Source organism: Erpetoichthys calabaricus, chromosome 1 (assembly GCF_900747795.2).
Source record: "Erpetoichthys calabaricus chromosome 1, fErpCal1.3, whole genome shotgun sequence".
NCBI classification, from domain to species: domain Eukaryota; kingdom Metazoa; phylum Chordata; class Cladistia; order Polypteriformes; family Polypteridae; genus Erpetoichthys; species Erpetoichthys calabaricus.
In genome coordinates, this window is record NC_041394.2 from 269,449,131 (window position 1) to 269,466,015 (window position 16,885).

Genomic DNA, 16,885 nt, shown 5'->3' on the forward strand with positions numbered 1-16,885 from the left:
ATTAAAACTTCTAACATTAGCAAAAGCAATTTTACACTAAAATGGCTTATATTATTGCTTCTTCCCAGCATATTCCCTTTCTATTTTCTGTAAATATTCTTTAATTACTGCCCAACATTTTACTTTAACTACTAACCATGATATGTTGTCTGCTCCCTGCACTGCAATTACCTTGTTTAAACACTCCTCATTGCCTTCCTAATACCAACAGTGCCCACCTGCTTCTGAAGCAAGCTGTCCTGAAGTGCTAGTCCAGTCTACTGCAAAATGCACCCACATGTCCCATAAACCGGTGCCTCTCTATCCTGCATCAGTTTTGAGCTGTACATTAACACTTCTGAATTCCTCAGTCGTATTTGAACTGTTTCATGTGGCACAGGAAAAAAACTCTGAGAAGCCCACATCCACATTTCTGCCCCTAAGCTTTTCACCTACCACTTTCAGTTTGCTCTGAACAACCAGAAACCTATTTGTAACCAGAACATTTATTTCACATGATCAATGATAACTTGATCAAGCTCAGCTTTGTACAGGAATATATCCACAAGCCCTGAGGAGTCTGCACTGGAGATAATTACTGGTGTAAACCTACAGGTCCTTCCATCTAACAAAAGAGATAACAAGCACTTCCTCTTCATGGAGACAAACTTATAAAGATCCTCTATAGTTCTCTTATCTTGCCTACCATACCAGAAGTATCAAACTCACTGTCCAATTAAAAATGTTTTGACACCCTGAAACTCCACATTAGATGCCCATGGAAAGAATGCAACTTACATTTCTCTGCTATTTATGTTGTCACAGTCTGAACAGCTTTGTTTAAATTAGAGCAACTTAACCTATTTATTTTCTGTGTCGTTTAAAATGTTTGTTCTTACCCTTATCACTATGACTTTAAATAACAGCTGAAAAATGTAAGTCTCACTAGCTAACTCTTTTCCAAGTTAATCTGGCTAGCTGATTCTCTCCTATAAATCAGTCACTTGACAAGAACTATGCAATATTTAGCTCTAATCAGCTGCAAAGAGCACTGGGCACTAAATATTCAAAAACAATATGAATGACCTCAGCATGTTGTAAGTCGTTGCTTCTGTTGTCAGATGAGTCTTTCAGTTCAATGGCATAACAGAGTTCAAGTTAGTGTGCAAATTTAAATAATTTTTTTTTACTTCTGATACTTTTGTTATTTTATACCATAAATCATCTTAATATGGTATGGATATTCCCATTTGTAATATAATTTCAAGACAGTTCTTCAATGTATTATTTTCAGAACAAAAATATTAAATGGACAACTTCAAGACTGGTAGAAATTAATAACAGAAATTGGTGGCCCAGCTTGAAAATACAATACAAACATTCTTGAATTAACATATCTCTTTATTCTTAGATAAAAATGAGGGGCATGTTAAAAAGTATTATAAGGCAATGAAACACAACCTAAAAAATCCTTAACATATGTTTAATATTTTATTTAACAAAACATTCATACCTACAAGCCTCATATTTGCTACATACTTGAAAGACTTTACTCCATGATTTACATTTGTTTGGAACAATAATACATTTTTTTGTTTGTTTGTTTTCCAACATACAGTTTCCATACTGAGTTTTCTTAAATATTATTTAAATGGAATGCATGGTTGTGCTTTGGACAAATTATTTAAACATATCTACAAAAAAGCATGCTGATGCCAATCTGATGCATAGCATTTGTTTCTAGCACAAGACAATAGTTGATAAACAGAAAGATCACAACAAGCAGATCCTAACAAACAAAATACAGTACAGCATTTATATGAAAATAGGGTCAGTGCTAAATGTTTTGAAAGAATTTTGAATGTGTGTGGAGATACTGTGGACAATCAGCTTGTTTAGATGATATCACTGCATTGGAAGTATGAATGATTTTCTAGCAAAGCACATTAGCTTATATTGTTTCTGTATTTAATAGGAAAACGTAATAACACAGGTTCTCAAATCAGCATAGAGCTTTAGTTTATGCTACTCTAAAAACAGAAACCATTCATATTTAAAACTTATTTTCGGGTCAGGTATTTTCCTTGCACTGCGATGGACAGGCGCCTGGTCCTGGGTAGTTTTCTTGCTTTGCACCTTGTGGTGTCAGAATAGGCACTGACCCCCATGAATCTAAAATATTGTGATTATATCATAAGTAAAATATTGCTTTTGTATTCTTAGGTGGTATTTATTTACAATTTATGTCCCATTCTCAATCCAAATGTGTATTTTGATAATGAAAACAGAAAATACAATGAATATTTTTATGTTTCACTTAATGCAATTTACAAGGAGTGTTACATGAAAAGCAATAGTCTAGTAAATGTTACCATAACAGCCTTATATGCATTCAATAAAATGAGTTAACAGACTTAGATAAACATATATATTATGCAAATATACAATTATGAAATTCACTTAGTTCAGTTTATAGCATATAATGTTTCAGAAAATATTTTGAAGTTGTAGATTCTGCATAGCCCATATTTAACAATAAGTCCTGTTCGTTTCATCAACGCCTTGCTGAGCCTTACTCCAATACTAAAGAAAGGAAATTCGTGTTTGAGAAAGAATACAATATACTGTATGTGTTTAAAACACTCCTGGTAGAAGATAGTATAAAGGCATTATCAAATTGATTTCATAGTGGTCTGCTTTGCTTTATGTTTCATTCATAAATAAGATGTATTTAATACAAAAGCATGTGCATCTTGAACATGGTAATGACTGTCGTGGTTTAAAGTTTTTATGTGAGTAATGGAAATGTAACATAAAAATTGTACCATGCTGTAAATGTAATAATGTAGTGTTTTTGCATGTTCGATTTAATACAATTGAAGCACTGAATTTTATTTAACAGAACATGCATACTATTGTACAGCTCCATTTGGCTCTTTAATTGAAGTTCACAAAAAAGTTAACCAAAAGTAAATAACACATTTTACCCAAAAAATGTATCATCTCTTACTAACATGCTATGTTCAGTTTTTTTTTCTACTCTATTCTGTCAAGTTATACCTTAAATTGAGCAAAATAAGTACAAAAATTGGATAGGTGAACAATTTCAATGGACTAAATGAAATATACTTAGATCTTCTTTGCTATTAATACCTACTATCATGTTATTTTAAATGACAATTTAAATGCAAACAGCAGTAAAAATATTCCCTAAAAAGATGAATGTGTGTTTTTATTTTGCATAAGTAAATACAAGACAGTAGCCATTTACTGTAAAATATATGTTTGTCTGTTATACCATTTTTTTAAATTTTAGGTTAAAAAGATTTTTAAATTCTTATATATTGAGTGGCAGTGCAGTGGATAGTGCAGCTGTTTAATAGATCCAGTGTCCTGGTTTTCATATTCTGTACCTGGATGTTTTCTGTGTGGAGTGTGCACTTTCAGCCTGTATCTCTGTGGGCTTTCCTCCTGCAATGCCTATAGAATTTATTCACCCTCTTGAAGTTGTCACTTTCAATCATAGTGGATTTAATTTGGCCTTTTTGATACTGATCAACTGAAAAAGACTCTAATAGCAAAGTGAAAATAGATCTCTATAAAGTGATCTAAAATAATTACATATATAAAACACAAAATAATTGATAACATGGACATTGTAGATGCCACACTGGCTGGACAGGCATCCCGACCAGGAGAGGGAGCAGACCTGGAAGGAAGGACCGGAAAGGATGGATGGACAGCCCATTAAAAAGAGAAGATGTCGCTGGAGGTTTTTTATACCCCCAACACACTAGATGGCAGCAGCCCCGGAGGTCGGTGCACAGTAAGAAGCCAGCAGGGCATGCCAGGATATGTAGTCCAGCAGAGCAGCCACAAGAGACAAGTTCCCTATTATGGACTTCAATGTGACCCGGAAGTGCATTTATTGGGCAGTCACCCTGACACAAGAGGTACTCCTGGGTCTGTAATAAAAGGGGCCGCACTCCCTTAATGAAGCGAGTCAGAGCTGGGAGGTAGTGGAGCAACGCTTGAGTGGAGGAGGGTAGTACAATAGGGAGAACGAGATATTGTGAAAGGAAGACCTGTATTTGCTTGTGCTTGGAGGTATTTAAAATAAAAACCTTTGATTATTTGAACCCGGGACTGTACACGTGTGTTCGTGTTGGGGTTTGGGGCTCACTGATGCCCTGGGTTTATCACAACATTATCCCTTTAATTTGACACATCTAAATAATCACTGGTTTCTAATAGTCCCACGCTTAGTTCAATGGAGATCATCTGTCTGTAGTCAATGGATTTCAATTGATTGTAATATACAGTAAATGCATGTGTATTTGGTAAGTCCAACTTGTGGTGAGTCAGTATTGTGGCCAGACCTACACAATGGCATCAAAAGAACACTGAATGAAAATGTCCAAGTCACTGAATATCCCTTGGAGTCAAGTTAAATCAAGAGTAAACAGTATGGCATGATTGTGCAAAATGAGAGGGAGGCCACAAAGAGACCTATCAGAATTCTGAAGGAGTTAGCTTTATGGGAGAATGGCAAAGAGAAAAAACAACTCACATTACAACTCAGCTAAAGTTTTCCAGAAGGTATATGGGATACTCTAAAATCAGCTGCAAGAAAGTCCTATGGTCTGATGAAGCCTGGTCCGATGAGGTTGAGCTTCTGGCCTTTAGACTAAACACCATGTTTGACAAAAGCCAGCACTGCACATTATCAAAAACACACCCTATGAAGCATGGTGCTGGCAGCATCTTGCCATAAGTATGCTTCTCTGCAACAAGCCCTAGAAGGCTTGAGGAGGTTGAGGGTAAAATGAATGAAGCAAAATATGGAGAAATATGGCTTAAAAACAACATTATGTCCTGAAGTGGCCAAGTAAAAGTCCAGGTCTCAATGCAATAGAGAATTGGTGCCTGTACTTGAAAAAAGCTGTTCAATCATGATGCCCATGCAACCTGACAGATCCTTAGCAGCTTTGCAAAGATGACTGGGGAAAAATTGTAGTGTCCTGGTGTGCAGAGCTGATATAGACCAGTACACACAGACACAAGGCTGTCATGGCTGCCAGAATCACATCTACTAAATACTGTCTTGAAGGGAGCAGACACTTATGTGAACCTTTTTTTGTGTGTTATATTTGTAAGTAATTTAGACCACTTTGCACAGATCTGTTTCCAAGGAGAAAAGGAAGCTCGCCTTTTTGTGCGTGCCCTTATTGAAGGATACCGTGTCGGTTGAACATGAATTCGTGGACAAACAAAGATCAAGATCCAATTGAAGATTATATATAGAGATTAGTTAATTCAAAGCACAACAATTTGTTTAGTTTGAATGTCTGTGTTTTGAGGTGTGACTGGAGTACTACAGTCTTCAGTAGTATAAGCCTGGAGGAGATTCTTAAGGCAATGCCTATGTTTTAGCTGTCTCTCTACTGCCATCTAGTGCTTCTTCTTCTAATTTATTCGCGGACAAACAAAGATCAAGATCCAAATGAAGATTATATATAGAGATTAATTTAGACCACTTTGCACAGATCTGTTTCCAAGGTGAAAAGGGGTGAATACTTTTTATAAGTGCCGTTTATTCCCAAACACATGCAGGTTAAGTTAATTGGCAGCACTATGCTGGTCCTGGGCTATGTGATGAACTGGTCCCCCATTCTGGGCCTGTCTCTACCTTGCATCCACAACTCTGAACTTGTTAAAGTGATTTTGAGAATGTTATACTATTACATTATTTACAATGTGATCAGATTTCTGCCTACTGTCAGGCAGTATGGTGGATCAGAGGTTAGTTCTTGTACGTAATTGATCCAGAGTCCTGGGTTTTAATTCTAGACTTGGACACATCTCTTGAACGGTTTCAATCCAGGTGCTTTGTTGTTCCCACATTTAAAATTCACGCATGTTAGTTTAATTGGTGATTCTAAAATGGCCATATGTGAGAGTGTGTGTACATGAGTGATTTCTGTGATAGACTGGTGGTCTTTCCAGGATTGATTCCTGCCTTATATGCAATACTGTCAGACCAGGTGCCATCCACTGTGATTCTGAATTGGATTTCAGAATGCTTTGATATGCTAAATGAAATCATTTATATTCCTCTCTCTAATTTGTATTTGTTTTTATTGACGTGTGCAAATTTGCAAATATTTTAAGTCAGGCATTTATATGCTGTATGTCCTGAGAGATTCTATCCTTCCATTTGTAGAAATTAACATTAGAGCTGGCAAAGCTACAGATCAGTGATGAGAGTGTATGATAAATGAAGTCTGAGCAACAAGAGTGAAAGGAAACTATTCTTCTAAGGGGATGATTTTTGGCTTGAAGTTATTAGTGAGTGATATTGATTTGAAAGATACATGTATAGTATATTAGCTATAAAATAAAATAAATTATAATCCTGAGAGATGCAGGGCAAATGTTAAAATGTTCATGGAGTGATGTGATAAAACAAAAAGTGCTTAAATGATGCATTTTTTGGAGAATACAGAACCAAAATTGTTCTTTTTTAAGTTTGTAAACTTAAATTGAAGAATTACTGTATATGTTCAGGTCTAGAATCACCGTCAATACTGCCAGTGATGAAGTCATTTAAAAATTGAAAAAATAATGTGAAGCAAAAGAAAGAAGTCCTTGTTATATTCTTTTGACCATGCATGATCTTGCTGTCCATATAGTCTTCAAGAATCTCTTACATCCCGAGGCAGGCGATGATGTTCCCCTTTAAGCTTTATTCGCCTCTCTGGCAGATGAGGGTACTTCCATTTTGGTGGCAATGGTCTGTGCTTTTTGCGTTTTTTATCAGTGCACCACACCCTCTCACAATACTCCTCAACCCTTTGAAAATTGTTGTATCCTATGAGTTGTAAGAAATCCTTGTACCATAGCTTGCTGGAGCCCTGGGGCAAGCCAGAAGGAGCAAAACAAGGAACTTTATGGTGCATTTCTTCCTCATCATCTTTTTGGAACATCTCCCCAATCCGCTCCACTTCTAAAATTTCTAGAGTAATTTTAGTAACTGTGTGAACAAAACCATGTTCTAGTGTTTGACATATGTATGTCCCAGCATCAGATTTTTGAAGCTTCAAAAACAGAAGGCCGTGATCTGTTTTTAAAACTCTTTCATCCGGTTTAACCTGTTGAAAAAAATGCAATTAATCCAAAAATATATAAACATGTGAATTCAGTATTCAACAAGATACATAGCAGTCATGATTATTTAAAAACAGTTACAAAGACTAACCCAGCTGTGTAGAATAAATTAATTTTGTGGAGAGTCTATTAACATTTCATAATGAGGTTGTATAACACTGCCTTTGTTACTCTTTGTACAATTTAAACAATGATCTTCTAATTTCCTCATATGTCAGGGCAGCAGTTCAGCTGCAGGAAGAGGTGGAGCATGGATACAAAGTCAACTGAAAAAGTTAATTTAAATTTCTCTCTTTGGAACTCCAGCTAACTAAGATGACTGGTTTAGAAAACATTGTGAAACAAACACTGAAAAATCTATAAAGTTTCATATCATGAAATAAATGTATGAATCATAAAATGAAGAGATAACACATTATTTATAAATATATATATAAATATGAGTGGTGTTGTTGTTCTAATCATAGCTTCTTTATAGTATTTAGCCTTTACTATTACGAAAAGGTCAGTGAGAGAAGGAAGCCAATATTCATATGCATACAGACTACTCAGGAGATACGTTAACATAAAAAATGCTGCCAAGTATGGTCTAATTCATACACCAATCCATTTTCTGAACACTCATTACCCAAAAGAGTCATATTAGGGCTTTTCTGGAAGCAACAGGAAAAAGACAGGACCAGGATGCCTGGCCAGCCAAAGGTGCACTCCTTAGACTCAATATAGATTTGCTAATTAATATAATAGCATGTCTTTAGACTGTCAGAAAAAATGATGCACAGAATGCAAACCAGTCAGGAATATAAAAAGGCATTTAGTCAATATGCTATATCATTCAGTAAATCAAAGTTTGACAATTATGAATGCTTATGTCAGTATAACAGTACATGTCATTTCGACCAGCCCTCACCCCTCAACTTCTAGGTGGTGAACCCACAAAGTGATGCTACTTCTGTTTTTGGCCTGAGCCTGACTAGGATACAGAAGTCATCTAACCACTCCATATTTTTGGCAACCATCACTCCTCCAAAGCCTGGATCCAAGATCTTGTAACCCAGTTCTGCAAGGGGCTCCCCTAGATTTGTTAAGAACCATAATAAGATACATATTTTTGCATTATCACTATCTGTCCACTCTTCTTAGACAATTTCATATTGAGCATCTTGTCACACACGTGCACATGGGAGGCAACTAAAGGCCTTGAGTAAGGGCAGTTCTGAATCATACCAGGATGTGGCAGAGTGCACTGACTCTTTTTCTCCCTTTCCTGCAGACCATTTACGGGAGATTCCACCTGGCCCTCTTGACGTCACTTCCGGGACCGAGCCTATGGAAGAAGACCTTGCCTGCTCCGGCCCCTGTGATGTCACATCCGGGCTTGAACCTATGACTGAACACCTTCATGAGCCCGACCCCTTTGATCTCACTTCCTGTCTTTCCCTTTAAAAGCCTGCACCTTTTCCATATTCCCTCAGTTCTGTTTTGTGCACATCAGTGCTATATTCATTTTTTGACTTTGCAGCCAGGATACGAATTATATGGGTGGCTGCCCCAAACCTTGCCATGACTCTGTGTGGAGTTTGTGACACTGGCATAGTCGGCGGGATGGAATGGTCCCAGAAGAGAAGGGGACAGAACTTGCACCATACCCAGGTGGGAGCGTACCGGGGCCGAGTTTTCAGGTGGGGAGGGTGTCCCATGATTCAGAAAGACTCGGTGCAGGCTCCACTCCAGGTCCACTTAACTGGACAACCCAAACGGGCCGGGGGTGTGCGGGAGGGGCTCACAGACTTGGGCTGCCCTGGAAGAGGGAGGCGAAGGGGGGTTATTATGCTCTCCCGGGGGAGAGTGTCCGTCTCCCTGTGAAGGCTGAACCCTGAGTCTCACCTAGGGGTGCCCCAGACTGGCAGGTGAATATAATATGCAAGTGGAGGTTCGACCCAGAGTGGCCGACCCACAAGCAAGCCTGGTCATTGTGGGCTGCGGTAGGGCACTGGTTACGGCCAGGTGAAAACAAGCCCTACCAAATAGTGGAGCAGGTGGCTTGCTAAAATTCGGCCCCTCCTTAAAAGTCACATGGAAAAGGCGCAAGCATCACAGGTCTGATATTATGACCGTGGCACATCTCTCCGGGAATTCCGCCTGGGAGATCAGGTCATGGTCCTAGTACCTACCTCCCACTCTAAGTTGCTTGCCCATTGGCAAGGTCCCTATGAAGTTAAGGAGAGGAAAGGACTCGTCGACTATTTCGTGAGTCAACCCATTCGTCGGCCGAGGGAGCGGGTTTATCATGTAAATCTGCTGAAACTGTGGAAGGACGGGGATCCCCATCCCCCCTAAGGTCAGGCCCGCTCACTCTTTACTCACATGGCTAGCCTTAACTTCAGTGCGTATTTAAGTTTCAGACAATGACGGGATCTGGAAACAGTTATCCTGTCCATCCTGGAGGTAGTGAATGAAAACCCCAGAAGGACCTCTCTGATTGAGCATGATATTGTGACAAAGCCCGGGGTTATAGTCCGAGAACGTCTGTATCGTCTTCCCGAGGCAAAAAGAGCTGAAGTGGAGCTTGAGATCAAGCACATGCTGGAACTACGAGTAATCGTAGTTGGGACTAGTCCCTGGTCCAGTCCCATTGTATTGGTCGTTTAGCCTGACGGGAGTTGGAGGTTTTGCAACAACTTCCATCGACTTAATCAAGTCTCCTAATTTGATGCTTATCCAATGCCACGAGTGGACGACCTCCTCGAGAGGCTTGGACAGGATTAATATTTGACCATACTGGACATGACAAAAGGGTACTGGCAGGTTCCTTTAACAGACTCCACGAAGGTTAAGACCGCGTTTACCACCCCTAGCAGACACTGGCAGTATTGTGTCCTTCCATTTGGGTTACGCGGGGCTTCGGCAACCTTCCAGCGTCTGGTGGACAAAGTGCTCAGGCCTCATACTTGTAACTCATACAGTGCTGCCTACCTGAATGATGTGGTCATCTAGTCCAGCACATGGATGGAACACCTACAGCAGGTAAAAGCGGTATTGCGGACACTTGGCTTCGGATTAATCCCAAGAAATGTTTCTTTGGATTGAGCAAAACCAAGTATTTAGGCTACCTGGTGGGTCGGAGTACTGTGAAGCCACAGTGCTCCAAGGTAGATTTAGAAATGTCCCCGTCCACGAACCAAGCGGCAGGTCCAAATCTTTCTTGGGTTAGCAGGGTACTACCGCCAGTTTGTGCCCCGGTTCTCAGAGAGAGCGGTGCCCTTGACTGATTTGACAAAGAAGAGGGCCCCAAACTTTGTGGTATGGACTGAAAAGACAGGCACTGAATTTAGTGACTTGAAGCAGGCCCTTACGTCCGCACCTATTTTGAAAGCACCTAACTTTTCTTTACCTTTCATCCTCCAGACGGACGCTTCGGACACAAGCCTGGGGGCCGTGCTGAGTCAAAGCATCGATGGGGGGGAACACCCCATCATGTTCCTGAGCCGGAAACTGTTGGACCGGGAGACCAGGTATGCGGCGATTATATGGGCAGTTACTCAGCTGAGGTGCTACCTGTTGGGCCAGGAATTCACCCTTGGCACGAATCATGCACCTTTATAGTGGATGGCCCTACGCAAGGAGTTGAATCCACGGGTCACCGGGTGGTTTCTTGACCTCCAGCCATACAAGTTTTCGTTCATTCATCATCGTGACACTCTTCACGCCAACGCTGATGCTCTTTCTCGGGTTCATGACCTCTTGGTCAGGGTCACCCGACCCAATGGGTCTGGGCTGGGGGGGGGGGGGGGGGGGGGGGCCTTGTCACACACGTGCGCATGGGAGGCAGCTAAAGGCCTTGAGTAAGGGCAGTTCCAAATCATACCGGGATGTGGCAGAGTGCACTGACTCTTTTTCTCACTTTCCTGCAGACCATTCATGGGAGATTGCACCTGGCCCTCTTGATGTCACTTCTGGGACCGAGCCTATGGAAGAAGACCTTGCCTGCTCCGGCCCCTGTGATGTCACATCCGGCTTGAGCCTATGGCTGAAGACCTTCATGAGCCTGACCCCTTTGATCTCACTTCTGTCTTCCCCTTTAAAAGCCTCCACCTTTTCTCTATTCCCTCGGTTCTGTTTTGGATTCGGTTTTGTGCACATCAGTGCTGTATTCATTTTTCGACTTTGCAGCCAGGATACCAATTATACGGGTGGCTTCCCCAAAGCTTGCTATGCCTCTGTGTGGAGTTTGTGACAATCTCTATAAGGAGTACATAGCACCAAATAACATAGGATTATTGAGGCACACAAGCTCAATTACAGCATGGTGTCATAGACTAGTATGGTATTCTCCATTTTTAAAAATGGGGACAGTGTGTCTCATTCCAATTCCTCAGTGATCACAGTCCTAATCCTCTGTGGGAAATCCATTGCTGGGGTAGTAGACTGGAGACTACATCCAATAGTTGATCCTCAACTCAATGAGGACTTTACTTTTGGCCAGAGAACAGTGAACCATCTCTTTGTCCTTTCACTGATATTTGGGGGATCAAATGAGATTGCCAGTCCTGTTTACATGTGCTTTGTTAACTTGGAAATAGTTTATGACCATGAATCCTGTCTTATCTTTCTATTGTGGTAAACTTTACATAAATAGGGGGTACAATGGCTTTCTGTATACCATTAAGTTCCTAAGGTGTTCTAGGCATTCTAGGTTAAGATACGTCTGTTCAAGGTGGGCATGAGATTCCATTAGGATAGTGTCTCCAGGGTCCTGGAAAAGTTCACAGCTAAATGTAGTAGTATTGTCATATTTATGGAGTAAATATGAAATTCTTACTTGCATGTTCAACCAACATACAACAAATCAACATACAAGAAGAAAAGTGGGTTGCTTACAAGTATTGACCAGAAGCCCAAAATTTCAAATACCTCTGTGAGGGTGACCAACATCAGCTTTACCAACAGTACACCGAACACATGTTTCAATATATTGTATATCATATAGTCTACTTCCCCATCCTTGAGTCTAGTCATGAGCTTTAGACAGTGAGTGAAAGAAAGAGATTCCTAAGCAAACAAAATGAGATTCTTACATGGAGTGAGACATTCAACAGTATGGGAAGACCTTATAATAGATGTGTTTTTGGGCATGTTATTAGGATAACCCCCTAGGTGCCTTCTATGTGGGGCTTACAAGTCCACTGCAAAGATACGCTGAAGGATTTTGTAGAGGTTAAGTTGATCTCGTTTGCTCAGCTCAGTATGTGTTCATTTGACCCTCACCATAAAAAGCAGGTTGGATGTGAAATGAGAGAATAAAAGGGGACAGGCTGTTCTGCCACAAAAAGGCAGAACCATGTTATTTGTTCTGTGATTTTTATCCTACAGAACATTGGGAGACTTCTTTTTTTATGTTAAAACAATAATAAGCAGTGCTGAGACTTAAAATGGCATTCACAATTACATGGTAGTAGGATGGATTCTTGTAATGAACAAATGGGAAAAGTTCAGTCCTGCGGTTAAGAATCTCAAGTGATGTGAAGAAAAAAATCTGATTGTTGTGCTCTGCATATTGCTGTTAGCAGCTGTGCTACTTTAAATACAAAAAGCCCACTTACTTCTTCTTTCCTTTCATCATGGTGGCTTTGTGTAAACCACAAAACTTTTGCTTGAAGAGATCGTGGAATGCAATCTAATAGGGTACTGTTATTTTCAATGCCATAAATAATTTTTCCTCCAGCCTTCTCTGTCACCTCTGAATAAAATCAGATTTATATTAAGGTTTTCCTATTACACAAGTAAAAACAATTAGGTATTCGTTTTGAAAAATAAAGGTGAAATAAACACATTCTCATAAGTATAAGGAATTTTACACATAGTAATTCAAAACATAAGAGATATTATATGTATGTTCTACAAAATAAAGAAATATGGTATATTACAGTTTAGGACCCTTATGTTTTCCACTTTGCCTTGTTTAATTAAATTCAATTCTTGTCATGTATTAATTTTATACACCCACTTTTCTTTGTCTTAGTATTGCAGGCAGCCCTGAACCTTCAAAGCAAAAGGTTAGAACTAGCCCTGAATGAGATATCACTTCACGCAAAACATGCATCCACACTGGGTCAATTTAAGGCCATCAATCAACCCATTCTGATGTGAGAAAGAAGCCAGAAAACTGAGATCATTTATGAACAGAAATGGCAAGCTCCACTGTAAATCGAATCCAGCTCCCTGACATTGGAGGTCAGTAAAAATAACGTCATCTAAAGTTCAATTCATGATAACTATCTTTTAATAAGAATAAGAAGTATGATTTTAGAAGTAAATTCATATCAAATTAGTACCTTGTACATTATAAATTTAAGACTATTTAACTATAAAAGATAGATAAAGCTTTAACAGATTATAAAGTTGAGAATCTGCCTTTGTAATAAAATGATGTAGTACGGTCATATGTAATATTTTCATTTTTAGTTAATTTTACACTTCTCCAACATATGCCATTCTAAAATATTCTTTTATTAATATTGAAACATTGGTACATACACATCTTTCAAAAGCAATATGACTATATTATAGCAAAGCTGATCAGGTCAGATACAGTGTTGATATAACATGGCATATAAGGTTAAATAATCAATTCATTTTTACCTTGTATTTTTTTAAATAAACAAAAGTCTTTTCAATAAATTTACAAACCTACCTTTTTGTAGTGATATTTCAATAATTTACCTATTTATTCTATATTCTAAATCATGAGAAGAATAAACTAAATTAAATTTTAATAGTATTATTTTCTGCGGTGGGTTGGCACCCTGCCCAGGATTGGTTCCCTGCCTTGTGCCCTGTGTTGGCTGGGATTGGCTCCAGCAGACCCCCGTGACCCTGTGTTTGGATTCAGCGGGTTGGAAAATGGATGGATGGATAGTATTATTTTCAGTGTAAAATTTTAACTTTGAACTGTAAACTGCTTTCATATAATCAGAAAGTGGTGTAAAACTGCATTCTCCTATACCAAAAAAATTCATAAGAAGGTAAATACAGAACTTGCGGTAGTCAACATGCAGGCTCAGTGGTCTTTGAAATGGCATCATGCATGATAGTATTTGCCACTGCTGAGCCTTAACACATCAATCGTTGCTCGTCCCCTTACTCAAATTCCTGCTCCTGCATTAAAATGTTAATTGAATGAAACTACCTTTGCCAGCATTAATCTAATTTTATACTACTAGACGCAATCTCTATCCTTCTATATACATACATATATATATATATATATATATATATATATATATATACTGTATATATATATATATATATATATATACTGTATATATATATATATATATATACTGTGTATATATATATATATATATATATATATATATATATATATATATATATATATATATATATTACAGCAATAAGAATGCATGTCAGCAGCAAGGTCACTACCCTCATATGCTACAATAAAAAATGAACCACTCAGTGCTATAATATACAGGGTTGTACCTGAACAGACCCACATCCGGCATCATAACGCCTTTAACTTGTCCTTTTTTATTAAACCACAATGGAATAGATAAGTGTACTTTTAACATGGCATTTTTGTAAGGTTTATAAAAGTATTGATTCAATTCCTAAGTGTACTACACATAAAATATTACTATCAGCATTTATGTTCACTTTTATTATCTTCAGTCAAATGTTACTCCGGCACAGGATTATTTAAGCCACTGGCAGTTTTTTCAACACAGTAAACTTATGATTTTACCCACAATACTCAATCTGCCAAAAACACAAACATCACCTCAGTAGTTATTATTTATGTTTGCTGGACTCAATAAAAACTTGATCATTAAAAAAAAACTGTGCCTCACTATATAGCTGGTGTTCAATGCTTGCTATAATACTGTATATGTGGCAAGCTACAGCATGCTCCTGCAGAATTATTCAGCATATTATTCAGACAGTGTAGCTGTTATGATTTTTATTTTATTAACTTTTCCTTTTGTATGTATATTGTAACTTTCTCTATTTACTTATTAGTTATTGTCATTATATTTTTTGTTTTGGTTTATTCTCATGGGCATTGCCATTTTTTGTGTTTTTGTATGGTCAATGCCATGTTGTTTATGGGAACCTTGCCTGATTCCAGTCATGTGATACACAGGTCATATGGTATGATATGTCATCGCTTCACACTTATTTAAGATGAAGGAATACTCAACCCAGTTTCCAAGTTTCTGAATGTTGAGGAAAATTCTCGCATGCATTTAATTAGTGAATAATCTTACTAGGGAGTCAGTACTTTGCATGTGTTCTACTACTTCAACAAATTCCAAGAATCCCAAAACATTAACCAAAATAAACCTTTTTGGGTTTGACCTGCCCATTTCCTTGGATCATTGCTTCTCAGACTATGTCCTGGGAACCCATTGTGGTTGCAGGTTTTTGTTCCAAGCAGTTTCTCGATAATTCAGTCATTTTATTTCTAATTGATCTCATTTAATTTGATGCTCTTTTTAAATCTTCTCTTATTTTGCATTCAAAAAAGCACAGCTGTGTGATTGGTACCTTTATATGACATGTAGAAATATTTGTATTTTATTGCTAAAGCTTTCAATGCTTAACTCTCTTTTGGAGTTTTCCTGTTAATTTTTCTTTTTGTGTAGTTTGCTCATTTAATTGTATCCTAATAATGATAAATAACTACAAGCAGAGCAGACACTTGGGCAAACTACACTAAATGCTCCTTAAGAAATAATGGATTAAATAGCCAAAAAATCTGGGTAAGCAGAATGAAAATCATGACAATGATGAAAATATTAAAAAACAACACCAAATGATCCCCATTTTACATACATAAATGCTTGGCACACTGTAATAAAAAAATTTTAAAAAATGACAAAAACCTCAAAATTTCAACTTTGACCCCAAACTTTGCAACTGAGAAATAACAGCTTGCTTAATTAGACTAGAAATCCAATGAAAAAGAGAAGTTGGTTAAAACAAAAATCTGTAGCCACGGGGTGTCCTCAGGACTAAGTTTGAGAACCACTGCTCTAGAAAATTCTTTTCTTGCCCTTTTTATTGTTCTTTGATTTTCCTGTCCAAACTATTAAAATAATTCTTCCAGGACACGCTATTTTCCCCTGCTCATTACAGTACCAGTTTTCACTGGACAGGACGTTATAGGGTGATTCAGGAAAATCATATGGGGAAGGAGCACGAAATACTGTAGTCTGTACACATAAAAATATTACTGTTACTACTACTATACACTAATACACACTTTCCCAGCAAGTGCCCTAAATAAGGAAATTCTGGATTCCAAAGTGGAGCAAAACAACTTAATCCTAGCTTTAGACAGATTCATCTAGGAAATGGAAAATATAGGTAGGTGGTAGACATTTCAGGTACCCTTTTTGTTATGTTATTGTGAATGAACTTGATAGGGTAGATGCTATCAGTAATTTAAGAAGGAATTGCCAAATGCACAAGTATACAACTGTCAAAGTGGTAGTGGAGTGTTTTGAAGAACAACAAGGGCTAAGTAAAATATGTAGATAATGGAATTACCATTACTCTTAGTTTAAAATCCCTAGGAACGTTCTGGTATCCATTCAATGAATTTTGTTCTGTTTTACGTTTAGTGTTATATCTTTTTTCTTTGTTACTTGTTATCGGTTTCCATTTCAGTTTATTGGGTTTGGAAAAGTTAACTTATTACATTGTAATGATCCTC

General features: G+C 38.1%; 1 protein-coding gene across 1 annotated transcript in view; it reads right to left on the reverse strand.

The window, feature by feature from the left end:
* Positions 1 to 1,448: 1,448 nt before the first annotated feature.
* sema3e (sema domain, immunoglobulin domain (Ig), short basic domain, secreted, (semaphorin) 3E) overlaps positions 1,449 to 16,885 on the reverse strand; it is a 161,151-nt gene continuing 145,714 nt past the window's right edge. The window contains exons 16-17 of the mRNA XM_028814961.2: positions 12,750 to 12,886; positions 1,449 to 7,130 (exon numbers count right to left, since the gene is read on the reverse strand). Of these exons, the coding sequence (XP_028670794.1) occupies positions 6,675 to 7,130; positions 12,750 to 12,886 (593 nt within the window). The 3' untranslated portion in view covers positions 1,449 to 6,674. The remainder of the gene's footprint in view (positions 7,131 to 12,749; positions 12,887 to 16,885) is intronic.